This window comes from Chaetodon auriga, chromosome 18 (assembly GCF_051107435.1).
Source record: "Chaetodon auriga isolate fChaAug3 chromosome 18, fChaAug3.hap1, whole genome shotgun sequence".
NCBI lineage: Eukaryota > Metazoa > Chordata > Actinopteri > Chaetodontiformes > Chaetodontidae > Chaetodon > Chaetodon auriga.
The window spans coordinates 18,915,884-18,936,897 of record NC_135091.1 but is presented as its reverse complement, the minus strand read 5'-3'; the positions used below and the strand labels follow the sequence as shown (position 1 = coordinate 18,936,897).

Sequence of the window (21,014 nt, the reverse complement as noted above, 5' to 3'; positions counted from 1 at the left end):
TATGAAGAGTCTTTCCATTATATTTCATATTATTTTCAATAGCCTATTTCAGTATTCTGTGTACAGTTTTGCTCCCGTCTGTCTGAGGGTGAGGTGTTTTATAAACTAAAGTGGATAATTGAATGATTGGTTGGGTTCCACCCCCTCAGCTGTAACTCTATTTATACCACCTGTGAAATGTGTTGCTGTTGTTTGCTATAATGAAGGCTAATGCTGGCTGAAACATGAAACATGTTGGTTTCTTAATGGTAATTAATGATCAGCTGAACATGGGCCAACAGATAAAGACTTTGAGGAAGAAAAACAAGCCTTGTTTTTTCCCACTTTAATATCTGTTAATCTCAGTTGGAGACTATCTTCAGGTTAACTGCTGTCCACCGCCTGCCATTTGATGTTTGTGCAATTGATATTTTTGAAGTACTATTAAATGAAAGCATGTACATAAACTGAGAACCAATGTAAGGAAAATAATGGCTTTCTGTTTTCTTTTACAAAGGCACCACCTTGTTCTGCTCACCACAACGGTTTTATTCTATTGGCAAAGTAAGAATAGTCATAGTCCCACCGGTCTAACCCTAAGTGATGCAAAGGCATGAGTCACGTGAGTCATGTCCCTGGGATGATGGGACGCCGTTAGTCTCCAGCCCTGCTAATGCTAAATGCTAATGCTAAATGCTGATGCAACCTCTGGATAAAGACTGTTTTAATTCCTCATTATACTGATACTTACGTGCACTGCATTACAGTTTGTGAAGGGCTCTTTTGGCACAACTTTTTAGTTCTTTGAAGACACTTTAACTGTTTTTGGCCACTTGTGTAAGAAGTTTTGCATATTTCAAGATCCAGCAGACACAGAGTAAGATTAGCATTTATTTGTCAAGTCATGTCTCTTTCCATGAGATTTCTCCAACAATTCTTTACCGAAATATCTAACCCTGTACCATATGACTTCTTGCCTTATGGCCAAAAAATGTCTTTTGTGTGGCCACTGTGACCTGTGACCACTGACCACCAAAATATGTTGTCCATGTTTGTGCCAAATTTGAAGAAATTCCATCACGGTGTTCCTGAGATATCATGTTCATGAGAATGGGATGGACAGGTATACGTACAGACATACAGACAACCCCAAAACATCATCCTAGTGCCTGTCGTTGGCACGGACATATAAAAACTCAAGGACAACTGCAGAGTTATAGATACTCACTATGAGTAAACTCTTTAACATTACACATCCGCTAGTCATGTGACCCATTTTTAAAAGAGAGAAAATGATGAGTGTAGCTTTAAAGAAAACCAGGTCCAGAAGTGGACTTCAGGGAGGCTTCTGTTAGTAAAATGTGTGAGTACAGTTATTGGTATTCTGTAACAGGTGATGTCTTCACCGTAGCCTTCACCCATTTTTCTCTCCAGTGCGGCTTCAGTGCCCGGCCTTGAGCTGTAGCAGATGGAGAGGAAGGATTTCTTCTCTAAAGCTGTTTCTGAGTTAAAGGCCATGACAAACAGCTCCTCTGACAAAGTAGGAGAGTAACAGTATTTCTCAGCAGTGTGTGTGTGTCAGAGAGTGTGTGGGAGTTTGCGTGAGCTCTGCCAGCCTTGTGGTTAATGCAACAGTATTGAAGGTCAGCTCAGCGTCAAGGAGAGGAACATATCTTTGGTAATTAGCACTCCCACAGAGACCCCAGCATCTGTGTCTAACCAAGCTACACGCACCAGCATGGGCATAGCTCACACACTTGTGGTGCTATACTTGTGAGGTCTTTTCAGTGAAGACATTGACTATAAACTGTAAGTCAAACTTTTACACGCTAAGACCCATTTCGAATCTAAAGCTGGGTCTGAAAAAAAAAGTGGAAAATTATTGCATGTTCTCAAATTTGGATTTCCTCACCTTTGTATAAATAATTCAGAAAATGCACATAGACTACACTTAAACAATAAGACTATTACTGTTGTTTTTATAAAAATATATGAACTAGATTTAAATATTCCAGCTTTTCAACAAGGCATCATCTCAGTCAGGCTTGTTTGATAGAGCTGTTCATAGTGGTTAGTGTTCATAGAGAAGCTCAAAGCAGAGAAAAAATGGGGCAATCAAGACACTTTTGGGGGCAGACATTGTGAGAAATATGCTTGTTTGCTGTCTTAGCAGGAATTTGATTGGAAAATCAACAACAGTTTAATGCCTGTGCATTCATTGAGAAATTGGTCCAAGATGTCTATTGTGTAGCTCTTTGGCAAATTAATGGAACATCAGGATTTGGAATAATACTTAATTTGTGTTAGGTCATAGCTATTTGATTAAACAAAACTTTATTAGAAACATGCATCAAGTAAGCACAATTTTAACTAAAATAATTATGTTCTTAAACTAGATTTTGCCAACATTGCACTACAGGACAAAAACAGCTAAGAATGCAGGACCCATCTGAATTGATATTATTCTTTAGTGACTGAAATTCTGACAAACTGGCAGTTAAACAAGCTTTTTGGGCAGCTGCCCACTTTGCCTGGTTGGTAAACGGTGGCACGGTGGTAACACTGGCACCTCACAGCCAGAAGGTCCCGGTTCGATTCCCGCGGTGGGCGCTGGTGGCGTGTCCTCCACCATGCATTCGGTGCCTGTTGCTCGAGGAAAAAGGGCCTTTTCTGTGTGGAGTTTGCATGTTCTCCCTGTGTTCATCTGGGGTATCCTCCATAAAAATACCCCCACTAAAAACATGCAAGAAGATCACCACCTGACCAATGGTGACAACAAAAGGCTGGCAGCCCACCGCTCCTGGTCTGCTGCGGAGGGAGCATGGCGTGTGCAGTTCCCCCCCTAACTCTGCATGTTGTGTTGATTGTGATGAATAAAGGATGTCTTCTTCTTCTTCTTCTTCTTCTTCTTCTAAACCAGCCTTAGTCTACAACCCTGATTACTAAACAGTGGGACACTGTAAAACATCCATAAAAACAGAATGCGATCATTAGCAAGTATACTGTGTTTGCAGACAACAGTTTTACAAAGTGTTCCTGAGCCCATGTAGTAATATCCTTCATCCAATCATGTGTTCACAAAGAAGTGAACCTCGCTCCATCCTTGCTTGTGAACGACTGAGCCTTTCGATGATGCTCCTTTCATACTCTATCATGATACTAGAACTGGTCACATTCATTACCAAACTGATATTACGATACAGAAACACAAATAAAACAAAATAAGACCTTTCACTTGATGTGCATGCAGGCAGTCTGGACATACAGTATGTGTGTGTACATGCATGCATACTTGTTTGGCTTACTGCATGTGACTCCAGTAGTGTTGTCACCTGTCACATGAATCCATGCTGTGTTAACCTTGTAAACCTCTGCTGCACAGAAACCACTGCCCCTGGCAGATAGCTGTTAAGGCTTTAAGTCAAATAGAAGTGAGCTCATCCCCTCTGACCAAACAGTGTTACAACAGATGTTCTTTGCATTAAACAAATGGTGTACAAAGCAAGACTGTCACCTTTTGTGCCGAAAGGAAGATAGGATAGGCTTTTATTGTTTTTTATGTATTGTGTTGTCATCATCCTCTTTCCTATCATCTCCAAAGTTTGTGTAATTTCTGAAAGTTAACCGACATGAAATACTAAAGTATTTACTGTTTTTTAAGTTGTAAGATAACAAAGAGATTTACTCCGATGAGATGAATGTTTTCTAAAATTAAAGAGGACTTTCGTGTGCTTTGTGTGATACAGCCATCCTCACCTTAGCAATACATACCAAAGTACAAGAGCAAGCAATCAATGTTTGTGTCATGGACTCTGGTGGAGCTTCTTAGCCCCACCCTCCTGCTCACACCCCTCTGCTCATCCTCCACTCAGCCCTGCCAGCTTTTCCCGCCACTGCTCTGCCCACACCCTACTGTCCCCTAGTTTTATAGGGGATTGTAACTTCCTTTCCAGCTGCAGAATCATAATTAGTGTTAGTGTAAGAGTGTTATCAATCTTCTCATCTCTTGGAAGTATCCTCTCTGATGGTTCAGCAGTGACCCTGATGAAAACCCAGTCAGTGGTCAATCACAGATCCACCACACACCTCAACACCTGTGATGTAAAATAGCGCGAATCTGTCCTCACTGTCACTCAATCCCCATATACTCCTCAGAGAGACACTTTCCTCCCTGCTGCATTAAAAAGACAGAGGATTCATACAAATGGAAGTAAAGGCTGATTCTTCTGTATCACTGGAGTCTTTGCCAGAGGCTGTGAAGGTACAAGTGCTCTTTCGAGATGGGTTCATTTGCAGTCTCCTCCAACATTACAATGGAAGATACTATAAACCTCTCCTTTTTGATTGCCGTATTTCAGCATAGTAAACTGTCTGTGACTCTCTGGAAAGGTTCAGTAAGTGTATAACAGTAACCTGCTGGAAACATACATAAAGAAAATGGTAATGCTGATGATCATTGTTCCCTTAGCTGTTGGGTTCTTAAACAAGCTTTAGGCCTAGTTGCTACTGCACACCCTCTATCCTCACTACCTAAATGACTGAATAGGTCAGATGCCCAAAACAACATATATCACAGTTGGAGAGTACCAGCACAGGTGAACCTTTGTCCTCACGTTGTCAATGTTGTGAAGTGGTCGCAGTTTGTGTAGTTTTAGGGACCAAAACTAATTGGTTAGGTTCAGGCAACCAGTTAGTACATTCCTGTTACCTACATGGAACCTAAGTGTAGCCTCTCTCTCTCTCTCTCTCTCTCTCTCTCTCTCTCTCTCTCTCCGGTGATATGATCCAATTTTGCTGTTGGTAGTTAATTACACAAAGTGCAACAATAGGTAGCACTGGAACATGAGATAAAATTATTTCTAAAGAAGGCTCATCTTTTCAACATAGGGAAAATGATTTGGCTGCGATTCTGAACGGCAGGCAGTAAAAAACAGTGAATGATATTTAGTGTTGGGTGCATTCCAGGAGTTCCAGATTATAATGGGAAGCACCTGCTGCAGGTTGCCATGATGTCCATTTTTCTGCTTGTTGTTTTTGGCAGGTAACTCAAATGCGTTGTGAAGGGATTCATAATGAACTCCCTCCTCTTGTATTATGCTCTAATCCATCCACTTTTTAATGACTGTGCATCTGGAAGACAGAATGTGATCAGAGAGTGCCGTAGATCTCTAAGAGTGAGTTGAATATGTTACTAGACAGCTTACTTCAATATACGAGAGAGCTGATTCACCAGATTCTCTTGTTTGTTGTGTGTGGCAGCTGATCTTTGGCTTTACATCGGCCAGGAGCTTACATATACTCCCATAACACTTTTCATGTTTAAATATTTGTCAAAATTCACCTGTTGTGCCTGTTTAAATGTACAGTCAAACTAAAGGTGGCACATCACACATCCCACACAGTTTAAGTGACGCTGGCCTTGAGGTTTATTACATTTACTGTTTAGCTGTTGGGCAGCTGCTTCTTGAAAACAAACTCTGACACTCAAGAGGAAGATGCATTTTAACAGTTGTAACAGGAATTTATTTGGACTGACAGAGGAAGAGGACCAGTATCATTATCATGACCGGTTCCTATGGTTTGCTCAGCATGAAAAGTTAGAACCAACATGGCTGAACAAACAGAACAGTGGCACCTACAACAAACCCTGCATTAGTTTGTGTCTAATTAATACAACAGATACAACAGATTGCCAAGAAATCTTGAGTGCGACAGAGAGAGAGAGCGGGGGGCAAAGAAAGATGGCAGAAAAAGAGTAAATATAGAAATACAGAGTGGGGAAAAAAGGATTTAGGGAAGAGAGAGTGAGTGGGATGTGCAAAAACAGTATGTGTGTGTGTCTGTGTAAGTGTTTTTGCAAGAACCAATTTGAGTTTCAGATCTTGGGAGTGAGGACATTTTGGATGGTCCTCACTTTCAGACAGACCTTCAAAGGGCTGTTTCAGGGTTCAGACTTGGTTTTAAGGTTTAGGTTAGAATTAGGTTTAGATAAGGGGGGTATGCATGTAGGTGCGATGGTTAAGGTTAGGGTAAGGGGCTAGAGGATGTATAGATGTATAGGTAGAAGTATAAACATGTGTATTGCAGTACTTCATTTGCAGACAAATCACTCAGTGGAATTTTGAATGTTGGTACTGAACCACTGCTGTTTGATCGAGGCACAGACGACCAGACGGTGAAACCCTCCTCCTCTCACTGCTGGTGTTGTGGGTAATGCAGTTTGACAGGACGGCCATCTGAAGCACACAGGACACTGACAGACTGCCCATACAGCTCTGCAGGACAGCACAGCCTCATGTGTCAAGGCCCATAATGCTTAGCTGCATGTGCACCCCCACCCCCAACTTGTTTCCTCTCTGTGTCTGAGGATAAAAGAATCACAGTGAAAGAAGGTGAAGGACTTGCAGTGAAAGCAAAAAAAAAAAAATAGTGGAAGACAGAAGTTTTTGCGATAAGGTGAAAAGCAGGCATCCAGCTCTGCGGGAAGTGTTCAGATGGCATTAGAGCTTAGAGGTGTGTTGGGGACAAAGTGGCTGAGTCAGTGAGAGGTACTGAAAGAACAAAAAAAAAAAAAAAGACACAGGGTTAGACACTGGTCCTAATGTTGTTTTTATGCAACACAAGGAGAAACGTCTGTCCGTAGGCACTCCTGAGGGAGAAAAAAAGGAATTTAATTGCAGCAGTTGGTTAATCTGTGTTGTCTTAAAATTAGCTGCACACTTTTTGCAACCTCATCAGAAAGTTATTTGTACAAACAATTCAGTTATGCATGCCATCTGTTATGACCCTGTGGGTCATTTGTGATTGTGTATGTGTTTTTCTTTGCTGCAGCGTCTCCTCTCCCGGTGTGTGTGTGTGTGTGTGTTTCTCTCTCTCTCTCTCTTCAGCGTGAATTGAGAACAGGTGGCGCATGATAATGACTGCTGCAGCATGATTGGTTAGGGGGTGGATCCCCGGCCAATTTGAACACCGATGGCCTACACTCTGTCTTCCTCTCCAGCCTTTCCACCACAAGGAATCGCCAGCATGGTGTTCTGAGTTGTTTGGGTTAGAGTAAGCTTTGTAGAAGAGTCGACATAAGATTGTTTGTTCTAGGATAGAGTAATTCTTTGGTAGATGGCTGAGGGTATGTGGAAATCAAGTTTTGAACTTCTTTAAATGTTGTAAATACTTGTACATAGCAGGGCAGTTAAGTAGAGGGAAGAAGCCTTTTTGTTTTGAAACCCGTTTTCTGTTTCTGTTGGCCTGTTCTTCCCCTGAAGTTAAATAAAACTGCACTTTTGTTGAACTTGGCTTACTTAGTTGCTGGCCTTCTTTGGAGTGGGAAGACTGGGGGAGCACATTTATCTGTTATGTCAAGGGTTCCCCTAGACCGGGGCATAACACATCTATTACGGTAGCAGAGTCCAGGCTACCATGGGTGTCATAGTGAGTCAGTATTAAGCATTAAACATTTCAGTAGGAAGGTAATTTCTTCATTTTTGCGGATCAGATTCTGCCCTACAGCCAGACTACTTCTACTGTACTCCTAAGTCAAAAGCAGTCACTTCCTGCTGCTCTCCTGTCACTTTAAAAGCTTTGCACAGGCAATTCACCTGGAGTCATTTACCGAGAAGCAGGTAGATGCAAGTGCTTGTATTTGTCACAGAGGCTGGTGCCGACTGCTTGCACAAGCCCTGCAACGTGCTATTGTGGCGGTTCTCTGCTGTTTTCTGTGAAAACTGGGAGCTCTTATTTCAACAAGAGTTCACTTATTGATTTGTTCACCTGAAGCCAGAGAGGAGGGGCTGAGCTGAGATACCGTGTAGACTTTTGTTTGAATGAAAACCTGCAGAGTCTCAGGCCTTGGTGTCACATGGTAGAAAGCCACTGACCTAGAATAGCTAGTGCCCTCCTGTGTCCCATGTCGGTCCGTTCTGCAAAAGTTGACTCACTGTCTGTTTACAGTTTGGAAAACTACGTGTTTGAAAGTCAACATGAGTCAGAGAGCCTATTTCTGCTGGGCCTTCGCAGAGAGAAAGTACCAATATGCATCAGTGAGCTTCAGTCCCATGCAGAGCGAGATTAAAATTGGCTCCCTTGCTGTGAAAAGTTGAAGAAACAGAGTTTTACAGACAAACCTCGGGTTCCAGACGGCTGAGCACAGTGTGCCAGAGCCGCAGGACAAGAGCTCAATGTCATTTCACAGCTTTAAGAGGAGGGCTGGATGCTGGCGAGGATTTGGGGAAGAGAACAGAAACAGAGGGAGGTGAGAGGAGGTGAGAGGGAGGGGGGGGGCTAATCCAAATACATCACTGACAGGCTTCACACACACACACACACACACACACACACACACACACACACACACACACACACACACACATAACGACGGGCCAAAAGGTCAGCAGCCTGCTTTAATTATGATGAAATATATGGCAGCGATGTGGACAGCACCCAGGTGCATACTGGGAAGACAGGCTGTCACCAATCTGTCAGCAATGGTCTGCCACAGCCTGGACACGCACTTGCTCACCTGCACACACACACACACACACACACACACACGTTTGAACTATTCTGTCACTCTCTCAGGTCAATTTAAGTATGACGGCTCACTGTCTCTTGTTCTGTTACATGTTAATGCAGCAACAATATTAATCCAGTAGTAGAATATGAAATAATATGACACTGACAGACTCTGGTTAATCATTACTTTCACTTTTGTTACCTTAAGTGCATTTTGCTGACAATACCTCTGCACTTTTAACAGGTTTTAATGCAGGACTTTTACTTGAAGTGAGGTATTTATACATTCTGCTATTACTACTGTTAATTAAAGCTGCACCGCTTCGCTACTTTCACTGCATGTGTAATCTCAAAGGGGTTGCTCATAGTGACAAACCCACAGAGAATTATTACCTGACTCCCTGCAGTCTCTTTCAGTTCACTGTTTTGGTTCTAAAGTTTTGGTTCCGTCTCACTGCTCTTTTCAATGTCATTTTTCAGCTGCAGCAGGGAGCTGTTTCCTATCAAGAAGTCTCTGATAAAGACACTCTAGACCACCTGCTCAGCACCAAATGGAAGAAAAGTTGGTGACTAACGGTGAACATAGTGGCAGAATTTAGAAGCTAAACAACCAGAGATTTCCTGTAAGAGTGAATGTTAGACTACGCCAAATGAATCTTAATGTTGCTCCGTGTTTGCTAGATGCGTAAATAGGCAACTGTTTGCTAACATGTTAGCCATCAAACTGACGGTTGTTGCGCTGCCCCCAAGTGGCTGAAAAATGGACTAATGTGGGAAAATGTTTTAATATTTTCCTCACCACTGTGTCCTGGTACAGTGTGTGTATTACACTAATCTGCTACATGTTCACGGCAAGTGTGTTTTAAAAAGAAATGGCTTTGATTTTGCCTAATTTGATGAGGTTAAAGAAAACGAAAAGCTTTTTTCATTACGTGTGAGGGAAACTTAGATCTTTATTCGTGATAGATTTGCAGTTTTTGTTTTTATGACAGTAATCATCTGCCAAGGGGCTCTATTTTCATGATAGTACATAATGCATGGTTCAGCTTTGATTTTGTGTTGCTAACAGTCAAGATGTGCCATGTAAATGGGCATTAAGTGTTTCCAGGACTTGTCTCACGTGCACCCAACTGCTTAGAGAGACTTGCACAGCACCAGATGCCTGCCTGGTCTGCGTTATTTTTTTTTTATTTTTTTATTTTTTATCATTTTGCCAAGCAAAGTGCAGAAAGATATCCTGTGCATAGTTAAAAGAAATATTGGTATTTTCCAGCCTGGACTCTAGTGGCAAAAACAAGCACTTTGAGTGGATGTATACTGAGGGTGTGCAGTTTCCCTGAGGGATTACATTGCAGCCTGTTTCATGACTGCCAGCTGCAGCAGTCTCGCTCAGTAGTGGACTGATTTGAATAATTGTTGTCCCCCTCACTCACTTAGACAAAAAAAAGATGAAAAAAAAAGAGAAAATAGGGTCGAGGTTGAAAAATACTTGAGTTTCCCTCTGATAAACACAGTGATCCTTCAAGCATTAGCTTCCGTTCTTATTCCCTGGTGGTGATTCTACATCTTTTGCACAAGGCACATATAAAAAGTACGACCAATAGATTTGCATATATAGAAATATATACCAAACCATACATACATCCATACATTTATACACCAAATACTTGATTTTAAAATACTTTATTTCATAAACAATATCTAAATTCAACTTGGTCGGTCACATACACAGTAAGGATAGAAAATGCTTGAATTAGAATAAGAGAAAACAACAAGAACTGGGCATTCCTATCTGCTCCTTGAGTAGCGGCTTGCGAAGTGAGCTCATCATGTGACGATGATCGTGAAGATCCAAAGAGCGGCCTAGTTACAAAACTGTGCTACACATGGAAGATGCAGGTTCAAGCACCTGCCCTGCTTATAGTGAGTGTCTGTGAGCAAGACACTGAATTCATTCCAGCTGCAGGGATGATGACCTGAACCTGAGCCTGACCTCACAATTGAGTAGTATCTCAACATTCCCAGACAGCTCAGACACTTTCTTTTTCTTTGTGACATCACCATCTGCTGCAGTTGCTTTTTCGTCAAAGATTAATGCTTGGCACCGTTCACATCTTCTGCTTTATTCACTACTCATTCTGTCTTATCATGGTGTGGTTACATTGGAAAACAGTATTTTGTTTGAAATAGAGCAGGAAGGCAAGCTATCAGTATCTCACAAATAGACGTAACTAAATCAATTTAAATACTGAAAAGACATTTTGGTCCGTGGTGTAAATCGAGCTAGAAAAGATTCACATTGTCTCCCCATCTTCAAATAGGGCTGGATAGTTCTTTTCATGTTGGAAGACCTTCACCTATCATAAATGATCTCTAATATATAGCCAAATATTGCAAATATTGTGCAAGATCAAAGACGCTATTTGTGCAAAGAATGTGTGCTCTTCTACTATAAAAGCTTAGACAGGTGTCAGTTTTTAGTTGGACTTTTAGAAAAGTTTCCCACAATAGAACGACACTAGGACAACACTAAGAAGGCATTTGCTGTATAGAATAACTTTTGCTGTAGATCATAATTCAATTAGAAATGCCTTTTTTTTTTTAAAGAATACACCAAAATGCACACGTCACAAAAGCCATTCACGTAATGTTAGAAAGAAAAAACCCACAGGCCATGGACTGTATGTGCCGTCCGGGGGGAGGGGGGTGGGGTATCAGGAACTGGCTGCTCCAGAGCTTCCTCTTTTCTGTACAGTGTGATCCATCCACTCGTCCGTCTATCCCTCGTTGCTGACTCACCGCTGAAGCTACGGTTGGCGAGGCGTCGAGGGGGGGGAATGACTGAGGGTCGGTGAGCTGCGCTGGGCTGGACAGTGCTTCACCATGCTGTGCCTGAGACAAACTGTGCAAACGCTACTGTGCTCTTCATCCTCTGGGCTACTGGTGCTGCTACTGTACAGTGAGTACGGCACCACTCCAGAGGAGGCTGTGGATGCCTCTTTGTGTGTGTGTGTGTGTGTGTGTGTGTGTGTGTGTGTGTGTGTGTGTGTGTGTGTGTGTGGTACAAACGTTAGCCAGGCAGTGATTAACTCGGGTCTCTCTATGACCGGTCAAACTGTAAACAGGAGTGTTAGCCTTCAGTTTTTATATACAGTCCAGCAGAAAACGTGTCCTTCCCTCTTAAGGTGATGAAGCAGAAAAGAGGCTTCATCCTCCATCTTTTCTTTCTCCTCTTTACTTTTAAATTTCCTGTCTTTCGATTCTAGACCGAGACAACGGCAGTCTGTGTATCCAGAGGTGTTTTTTTTTTTTTGTTTCTCTCCAGTTGCTGATATATCAGTTGTTATGAGGTAACCAAGGAGTAGATCATACTGCAACACAAGAAGAAGAAGAAACAGGAAGTAGGAAGAGAGTCAACACTTGTCTGATTGGACAGGCAGGCAGGAGGTGACAAAGTGAAAATTACATAACAATTCAAATCATCTAGTGGCCTGTTTGAAGCATTCGAATGGAGCATTAGAGCGCTGTGTGTGCGTGTTCAAACATTTCATTGATCCATAGTTAGTTTTTCTGCTGATTCATCTCAATAGCGCTGTCTCTAGATTTAATGGGGAGTCGTGTACTTGAAAGACACAAACTCAGACTTAGACTTATTTATTTTAGTTGCTGACAGCAAACCTTTATATGTGATGTCCCTTTGAAGCTTTTCTCTCATAATCTGCATTATTCAGATTAATGCTGTGTTCACACATCCTGCTTGTTTGAATTGCGATTCTCCATCGAGGTGCTGCGGTGTTGCTGTCGATCTGCACCTCAGTGAGACCACGCCGGCCGTGGGGCCAACACTGCGACTGGTGATGTTATAGCAGTAATAATAATGGGTAAAAGCAAGATTATATAATTTGGGACCAAAGAAATAATACAATCCTCCATTTGCAAGTGAAAAGTTGAATTCATGAGCAACACTCGGGGTATTTGCTTCAACAGCCTTATTTGGTTTGGTATGACCAGCAGCGTATGGTGGCTAATGTTAGCAAATATTAGACGGATATTGCTGTTTGCTGACTTGATGACTCTTCTGTAATTGTAACCGTAAGGTAAACAGTAGAAATGCAGCGTCCACATTTTCACATTACAAAGTATTGTATCAGCTCCCTCATTCGTTTCAATGAGCCACTCTGCTGGCAACAAATACAACATAGCTTGCAGTGGTGAAATTTAATTGAATACATTTATACTAGTACTATCCTTAAATACAGTTTTATTGTACTTAAATGAGTGTTTTTACTCTACAACATGTATTTGACAGCTTCTGATACTAGTTACTTACATTTACATTTGGATCATTAATACAAAATATAAATAAATGAATAAATTATGACTGATGGGTATAGATTAAGCCATCCACCAGTAACTAATTGGAATGAGCCTCATCTGTACCAGCTGCAACATGAAAGTGATGACCACATTAATGCTTCAGTAATTATAATCTGCACTGGGCAACTATGCATACTGAATACTTAAAAACAACATATTAGCATTAAGTGTACTTAATACTTAAGTACACTTAATGCTAATACTTTTATACTTTAACTTGCGTAAGTCATAGTTTAAGTCCTGCATTTGTAAAAGAGTATTTTAAGACTGTCACACCATACTTTCACTTCAGTAAAAGATGTCTTCCACCAATGGTGATTTATCATGAAGACAGAGGTTAATGGCAGGACAGCAATGGTAAAATCCTGTCTTGTCTATTTTCTAAACCACTGTGCACTGGTTTGGCATTTGATAAGGCCCCACACACTGATCCATAACTCAAATCTTCCTGGATAATATTCAGGGCTCTAAATTAACACCAGCCAACCGGCCAAATGCTGGTGAAATTTCAGTCTGGCTGGTAGAAAAGACCACCTTACTAGCCACTTTGACCCATTAGGGAGTGTGTGTTTGGATAGTAACATGAACATCTACTAGCCATTTTGGCTGGTGATGAAAAATGTTAATTTAGAGCCCTGATAATATTACATAAAGCAGTACATCCATACGAATGCAGCCTCTTGCATTTGTCCTTCACAGTGTTTTTGGTCTGAGTTTCACTCTGTGTCAGCAGTTAGCATTATTCTGTAATAGCAGCTACAGTGGCCACTGCTCAGTTGTATGGTGTAACATTTTTGGTCTATTTTGCAAAATATTATGACAGAAGCATCTGGGAGCACTATTACATCTTGACAGAGAAGCAATTTAAGCTGTTATAATCTATTTTACAGAGCAAACAATAGGACATGGCCTAAAGGTGCTTTAGAGACCATTGATTGCTTTTTTTCCAAGCAGTCAATGGATGGAGCGACCAAGGCTTGTGTTTCTCACAATTATTAACTGAAGAAAAATGTGGGAATTAATTATTATAATAAGTCAGCATTGTTAAATGAACTGCTATACATAATTTATTCTACAGTGTCTATAGCAAAAGCTGGGATCATATGTGAATAACAGGAACACAGATGCTAAAATAAACAGCTTTTTTACTCACATAAAACCCTCCACAAGGCTTTGTTGTGCAATAACAGAGTATGTGTGAACACAGCCGTGAGTCTAGAGCCAGTTTGGATTGCAGTAAGTCCAGAGAGAGACACGAGCGTACATGAAAGGTGCCCAGTGAGGCAAAGACCGCTCATGATGTCACGCTTTATCTTGACGTCTTGATGCAGGCTGTCTGTACTATCCCCGTCCTCTCAAAGTCTGTGGCTGCACAAACAGTGCAGCAGGTCAACCAAAATGAAATCTCACACAGTTTGAGCTATGTTTTGTTGTGCTATGTACAAAATTTTGAAGTGACAGGGCTTCATGAGGATCCTTCCTTCTAGTTCCAGAAACAGAAATACTGTATTACTTTTCCAAGTGGCTTTAATTTAGTGAAAAACATATATTTTTTAATGTGTTTGAATAATCACAAAGCTGAACCCTGACCTGCCACTGGTGTAAAATGCACAAAATGACCTATTAACAATATTGCTGATAACATTGTGTTTGCACATTAAAAGTCTTAATTTTCCATTTGTAGGTTTTTACCATGACCTAAAAGTATAAAAGCAACAATCCTTCCTGGCATGTTTGTGCTGTTTTTTTCATTTCTGAAAAGAAAAGCCAAACAAAAACTGCAGCTGTAGAAAAGTTGCAACTGAATGCAAAAGAAAAAGCAAAAGCTGATGAGCATCATGTAATGCAATGAGCGCGTACAAAACAAGCTGTAAAACACACATAACTGCAAAGTGACACAGTGATTTCATCATCATAAAGCTTTTCTTTTTCTCTGTTTTTTTTTTTTTTTTTGACCAAAGACGAAGTGACGTGTGATGTTTACCTGAAAAAGAGATTAATAAAGGACTGCATGAAACAGCAACAGCCAAAATCACAGATTGGGGATTCAACACTTGTCTCACGGAGCTGGGACTTGACAAGAACAGATCAGCACCTCGCTGACAGTAACTAATGCTTCCAAACGTTTGTGTTCATCCCTGAGGCCTTTCCGAACTCCTAACACCTCCGCTAATCTCTGCTGGCGAGAAGACTGCAAGTTCACTCTGTTGACTCATGAATATCCATGGACGGAGAGAAAATATGATGCAGAGAGAGAGAGAGAGGAGGAGGAGGAGACATGTGAGGGGAAAGACAGACAGATCAGGAGTGAAACACTGCTTCCTCCTCAGAGACTTGACCTCCTCCCATTAAAACCTCTGAGAGCTGGCATCGTCATTAGTAGATTGACTTGTAGCTCTTTAAATTACAGCTCCTTCACTTTCAAGCCTAATTGAACAATAACAGAACATTACGTATGCTAAAATATGACTTTTTATATGAGATACTGCAGCAAAGAGGAATACCAGTGCTTAGACAATAGAGAAGGAAGAGAAGAAATATAATGGAAGCTCTGTATTTGTTTAACCCTCCTGTTCACGTTAACATATCTTCTCTCATCCCAGCTATTTAAACATCCAGACAAATGACTCTACCCCCACCTCCACATGCAGAATATCTACGACATAACAATGAGAAACATGCAAATCACCATAAAATCTCACTGACTGACTTCAAATTGTACAGAAATATATTTTTGGTGCTACAGTGGCTTCATATTGTTTCTATGAAGTTTTTTGAATGTACTTGGAAAATGTTCTGACCCCAAGATGTGTACAAAATGTGTGCAGGACATTGAATACAGTTGTCCCCATGTCAATGTCAATCATTTATTAGGAGATGTTAAAGATTGTCTGGGGTCAAATTTACCCCAAAGATAAAAGGAGGTAACTGTTTGCCTGGTTGGGTTAGATGCTACTCTCAAGTACTCCCAGCCACTGGATCTGGAATTGTATTATAAATATGTCCAAGTCCACATAAATCCCATTAACAGCAGAGCCAATGTGAGGTGAATTAGCGCTGAACACAGGCTCTTCATGTGACACCTTATTATGCAGGAAAAACGTGCGCCAGCGAGGCAACATCCAATTATTGTAGCTCTAATTAGAGTGCAGCGCAGCACATGCATGTGTGAGGTGAAACACAAAGGAAGACAAATCCAATTCCCTTCACTTGTTATGGAATTTTCACTGAACACTAATCAGTTGCCACAACATCCACTGCACACCAGGCAGCTAGTGGAATTTTCATGAATTTTCTGTAAGGCAACTTTTTGGTTTTTACAAGAAGTCGGCAAAGCTCTGTCCAAACCCCTGCTGAATATAATGTTTGTTGTGCAGTTATTTCTGGCTGTATTTCATGGCTTTAGTGCGTGATAACACCATTGCACTAACTTTCAAACTACTTCTACTAAAAACTTACTAAAATTAATACGACTGGTTGAAATTTCACTTTGATGTTTTATTGCCTACAGCTGTTCAGGATGGCTAATGTGTGCATAACATGGTTATTAACAGTACTGCTCTTTGGTGTTCTGTTGCTCCATATTGCATTGCATAGCCAGATATACTAAATAGTATATGTAGCCACGTATTGCATATCATTGCATCACTGTTTTGATGCTTTTTGTAGCTTTGCACGATTTGTATAAAATCTTGAGAATGATGACTTTATTTCTATTGTTTGTATCTATTATTTATTTATTATTGCATCAACTATTCAGTGGTAACTATATTTGGGGCTCAATAACATTTTATCAAATCTGAGTCTAGCGCTAAATTCACTTAAGTTCAACTGAGACTAAGAGTCTTCAGAATCTTTTGGCATCAATCTGAGGCTGCACTTGAGCTCAATGATCAACATGCTAACATGTCACACTGATAATGCTTGCATGTGGATGTTCAGCTGTTTACCATGTTCACCATGTTGGTTTATCATGAAAGCTTGCTAACATTCGCTACTTATGCAACACAAAGTGCAGCTGAGGCTGTCATTAGTTTTGCAGGTATTTAGTCATAAACCACAGTGCTGGGCCAATTAAAATTAATGATGCGCAAGATGAAAAGTCAGGAGATCACTAAAGTTATTACAATTCATCCTGAGGGAGGTGTGAATGTGGGTCGCAAATTTTACAGGCATCCTTCGATTGGTTCTTGAAATATTTTGATCAAAAACTGTCAAAAGCTCCAAAAATCTGTCAACCTCATGGTGCTAGATGAAGTGTCAGCATCACCAAAAGTCAGGAGGATTTATTCTCTGCGGACCATGAATGTCTGTACACACTTTCATGGCAGTCCATCCAATAGTTTGTCTGGTTTGTCAGTGTGGACCAAAGCAGTGGACCAACAGACCCACAGTTAGTTGCTAGTTGATCAAATAAATTTTATTCCCACTCTTGAATCCTGATCGTTTTGCCAGACAAGATCCACCAATCTATTAGTCACGACTGAACTAGAACACACAGCCCAGTCGCAATCACACAGTGATGTTAGACGGTGTTTGAGTTTCAGTTTGGTCTTTTAGCAAGTTTCTCGCCGCATTAATGTTAATTAGCTACAGCTGATACAATCTGCTGCCGGCGGTGTTTGTTCTTTTAATCAGCCAGTGCGACGGACTAACAACATTACATCATAAAAAGGGTAACTTGAGTTTGATAACTTCTTGTGTTACTGGAATAATGTTGGCTTTTAGTAGACAGCTTTTCCTACGAGCCTGTAAATGCCAACAGCAGCATACAGTTTCAATCTAATCTAGTCCACTGGCAAACACATACACGTCATTGAACACGGTGATACAAGCGAAAACAATGAATGTATATGTCTGCTTCAGTGGAAAATGTATTGTGTTTGTCCACCATACAGCAGCACTACCAGTGGAAAACATGATTTGTAAGTGATGGTGGCTCACTCCGTTTATATATAAGTATTATGTTAGAAATACATCATTTTTGTTGATGATGATATTTATCTATGTTATCTAAACTAAATTTAAGTCATAATCTATGGTAAGGCCATTCCTTGCCTGTAAAGAACATTTCATATTAAGCGCTCTCCTTTCGTGACAGATGTCGCCTATTTCATGTTCCATTAGTTTTCAACATCTGTCTGGCTAATGAGCCAAGGTTAACCTTGTGTGCGCATGCTTGGGAGAAAACAGAAAGGTCCGCCTTTTCACGTCCGGGAAGATGGGAAGAACAACAAATACGATAAAACAGCTTAGACCTGTAAATGTACAGCAGGATAGCACGTGGGTAGCAGCATACAACAACATGCTGAGGGCCAGAATATCACACCACAGGGGTTAAACCAAGCTGACAAAAGACAGGAAACCTGTACATATTATGCAACAGAAAAGTATTAGTTACTGGAGGACGTCACATTTCACACAGCATCCCTGTGACAGAAACAAGTTGAGGAGGAGAGAGGGAAGAAAAGGTAAAGGGGTTGGAAGGTAAAGGTCACAGGTCACACTCTGTGGGGAGCTCCATTTATCAGACAGGGCTTCATTATCATCCATTGTGAGAGAAGCTACAGCAGAGGAGGGTGAGACAGCATAGAGCTCACCAGGGCCTGTGCCGACGGGGGTGAACAAGCAGGGAAGTTCTCTTTTAGTATTTATATTAAAACTTAATATAACACATTGTGTACCGATGTCTTCTTCTTGACTCATTTATAATTGGTTATTGAGGAATTTAATTCATTTACAGTATTGACATAAACAAAAATGTGTCCAATAGGGGAAACCCTATGAGAAATATATTTAGCTCAGGTCTGCTTGATGCCCTCTGAGCCTGTGTCTCTGTCCTACTGCTGTGCACAGGTGGACAAAATCAAGAGTTATAGAGTAATTCCACTGGATCATCTGCAGCAGATAAACTCCACTGAGCAACTCAAAAGGATTTTAAATCATCTGTCACCCAGGTGTGGAGGTGAGCGCTCAGGTGGAGCTGTGTGTGTGTGTCTGTGAGGGCATGCACAGTTTCATGATGTGCGTACATGGTGCCTTTTTGCATGTGTGTGTGTGTGTGTGTGTGCGTGTGCGCGTGCAGTGAGATTTATTGTGAGGGGGTGGATCTTTAGGTCACAGATGCAGGCGAGCCGTGCTGGTGTGTTTGGTTTTGGGGAGCAGTGAAGAAGAAGGGTGGGTGTCACAGGGCAAGAAAACAGAAACAAGCCTCATGAAGCAGGTTTTAGACCCCTTCACTTCCAGTTCAACTAGCTCCTTACCCCCACCTACTGTATGTAAGCACCAGAACAAAGTCGTTTAAAACTGGCTCACTGTTTCTACTGACCATCATCCCAGTCTGTAAACCAGGAGTTCACTTCTCAAATTAGCTGTTGGTTTTCAGTCTTATTTATATTTGCTATATTGTCCAACACCATCTCTTTAGATTCTAATTGGCTGGAGCACAAAGATTTTAGAAACAAAATATATTCTATACAGTAGTTTATTCTTTATTCACAAAATGAAGGATTTTTAAATAAAGGTATCAAAAATGAATGGCTCAACCCAATTAAGCAGCTGATGGCCAGGAAGCTTCTCTCCAAAGAAATCAATATTATATTTGATATAATAATCACACCATGGTTAATATGTTGAAAATGTTACATCATTTCAAGAAACTGGCCCTCTTGAACTTGTTGGAATTGAAAGTGAACGGTCATCGCCCTGCTATGAAGGGAAGTACCTCACTGTTGCTGCTGCTGCTGCCGCCGCCAGTGGTCACTAAAACAGCAGATCAGTCCAACATGAGCTAGAGCAGGACAGGATGGAGTGAGATGGAGAAGCAAAATGATATAAGTTCAAGATGAATGCTCGGCTTACAACCACTGACACCCAATGTCCTCAACAGGACCAAAACACGTTGCCTGAATGCGCTTTAACCTTGTCTGACTAAACACTATATCAGTACAACATCACTGTTGAGGCCCAGTTAATCATGCTGAAGGTACACCACTATTAGGCCCCAAATATAAAGCTGCACCCTGCCTGGTTCTTTCTGTTCTGTCATGCAAATCAATTTGAATATTTTAGTAGAATAACTAGGAACATATATACTTTACATTACTGCCCACCATTTCCCCAGAGTATTTAAGTTATATAGTGTAAAGTTCACATGTTTGTTGTTAATAAACTAACATATTCAAAACTACCAGTGTGGTCCTTTAAACTGACCTACACAAACAAATGTCTTCTTCACTTAATCAACAACACACTGACTTCATTGACTGATGTAGGCACTGGTATGAAAATGGTGATACACATTAAAGCGTTAAACATTAGCTCTTTTCCTTTCTTTTTTCCCTTACTTCCTTCCACTGTACCATGCCAGGAGGGAGAATACTGTATCCTCATTGTCTGTAGCCTTTGTAATAGAAAGAATATTACTTATATTACTTATTAGAAAGTCAACTCTTTAAACCTGACAACCCTGTTTGCTGTACCATGTGACCTGCTTTCAGAAAACTCAGGACATGACGTGACATGCTGTATTTCAATCCATTTCAAATTGAATTGAAAACCTTTAACAAAGATGTAATTGACTACATACCTTTGCTATATATGTGTGCATCTTCTTTAACTTAATGCATGGTAATATCAATAATAGCTGTAGCTGTAACAACAATGTGCTTCCTCCAAGAGAAAGATGTCAAATATGTCAGAAAATTTCTAAACATTTTTCTAAAAAAAAAAAAAAAAAAGGACAATTAACAAGAAACAGCACCTCATCCCTGATATATGTTGATTTTAGGACAGAATGTGAGGTTGTAGAGACTACAATTTGTTTGCTTTTTTTTAATTTTAGAAAAAAGCAAACCAAATGCACCCAAAATTAGTATCTTGTGTTATAGAATAACAACAACACTCGCCACATTGCTCATGATGTTGCTTTTCTACCTGTGTGGTATTGCTGTGATAAACATATTAACATCACCATTAACAAAACTACCAACTGCCTAAAATGACAACAGTTCATATCAACAACACATCACTTCTCTACAAGGATGGGACCTTAAAGCGTGTTAAATGTTTAGTCACAGCATTGTCACACACATACAAGAACAACTCCATGTTAAAGTTGCAATCCTTTTTGGGTTAATCATCAAAAATCC

The 21,014-nt window shown here is 40.7% G+C and overlaps 1 protein-coding gene across 5 annotated transcripts in view; it reads right to left on the bottom strand.

Annotated features, from left to right (window-relative positions):
* Positions 1-10,154: 10,154 nt before the first annotated feature.
* cnih3 (cornichon family AMPA receptor auxiliary protein 3) overlaps positions 10,155-21,014 on the bottom strand; it is an 83,267-nt gene continuing 72,407 nt past the window's right edge. For 4 of the 5 annotated variants that reach the window (XM_076756340.1, XM_076756341.1, XM_076756337.1 and 1 more), the window contains one exon: positions 10,155-11,858. Coding sequence is in view for 2 of the 5 variants with exons in the window: in XM_076756341.1 (XP_076612456.1) it covers positions 11,831-11,858 (28 nt within the window). In the remaining 3 variants the exon portion in view is untranslated. The other variant, XM_076756339.1, reaches the window with a different exon arrangement.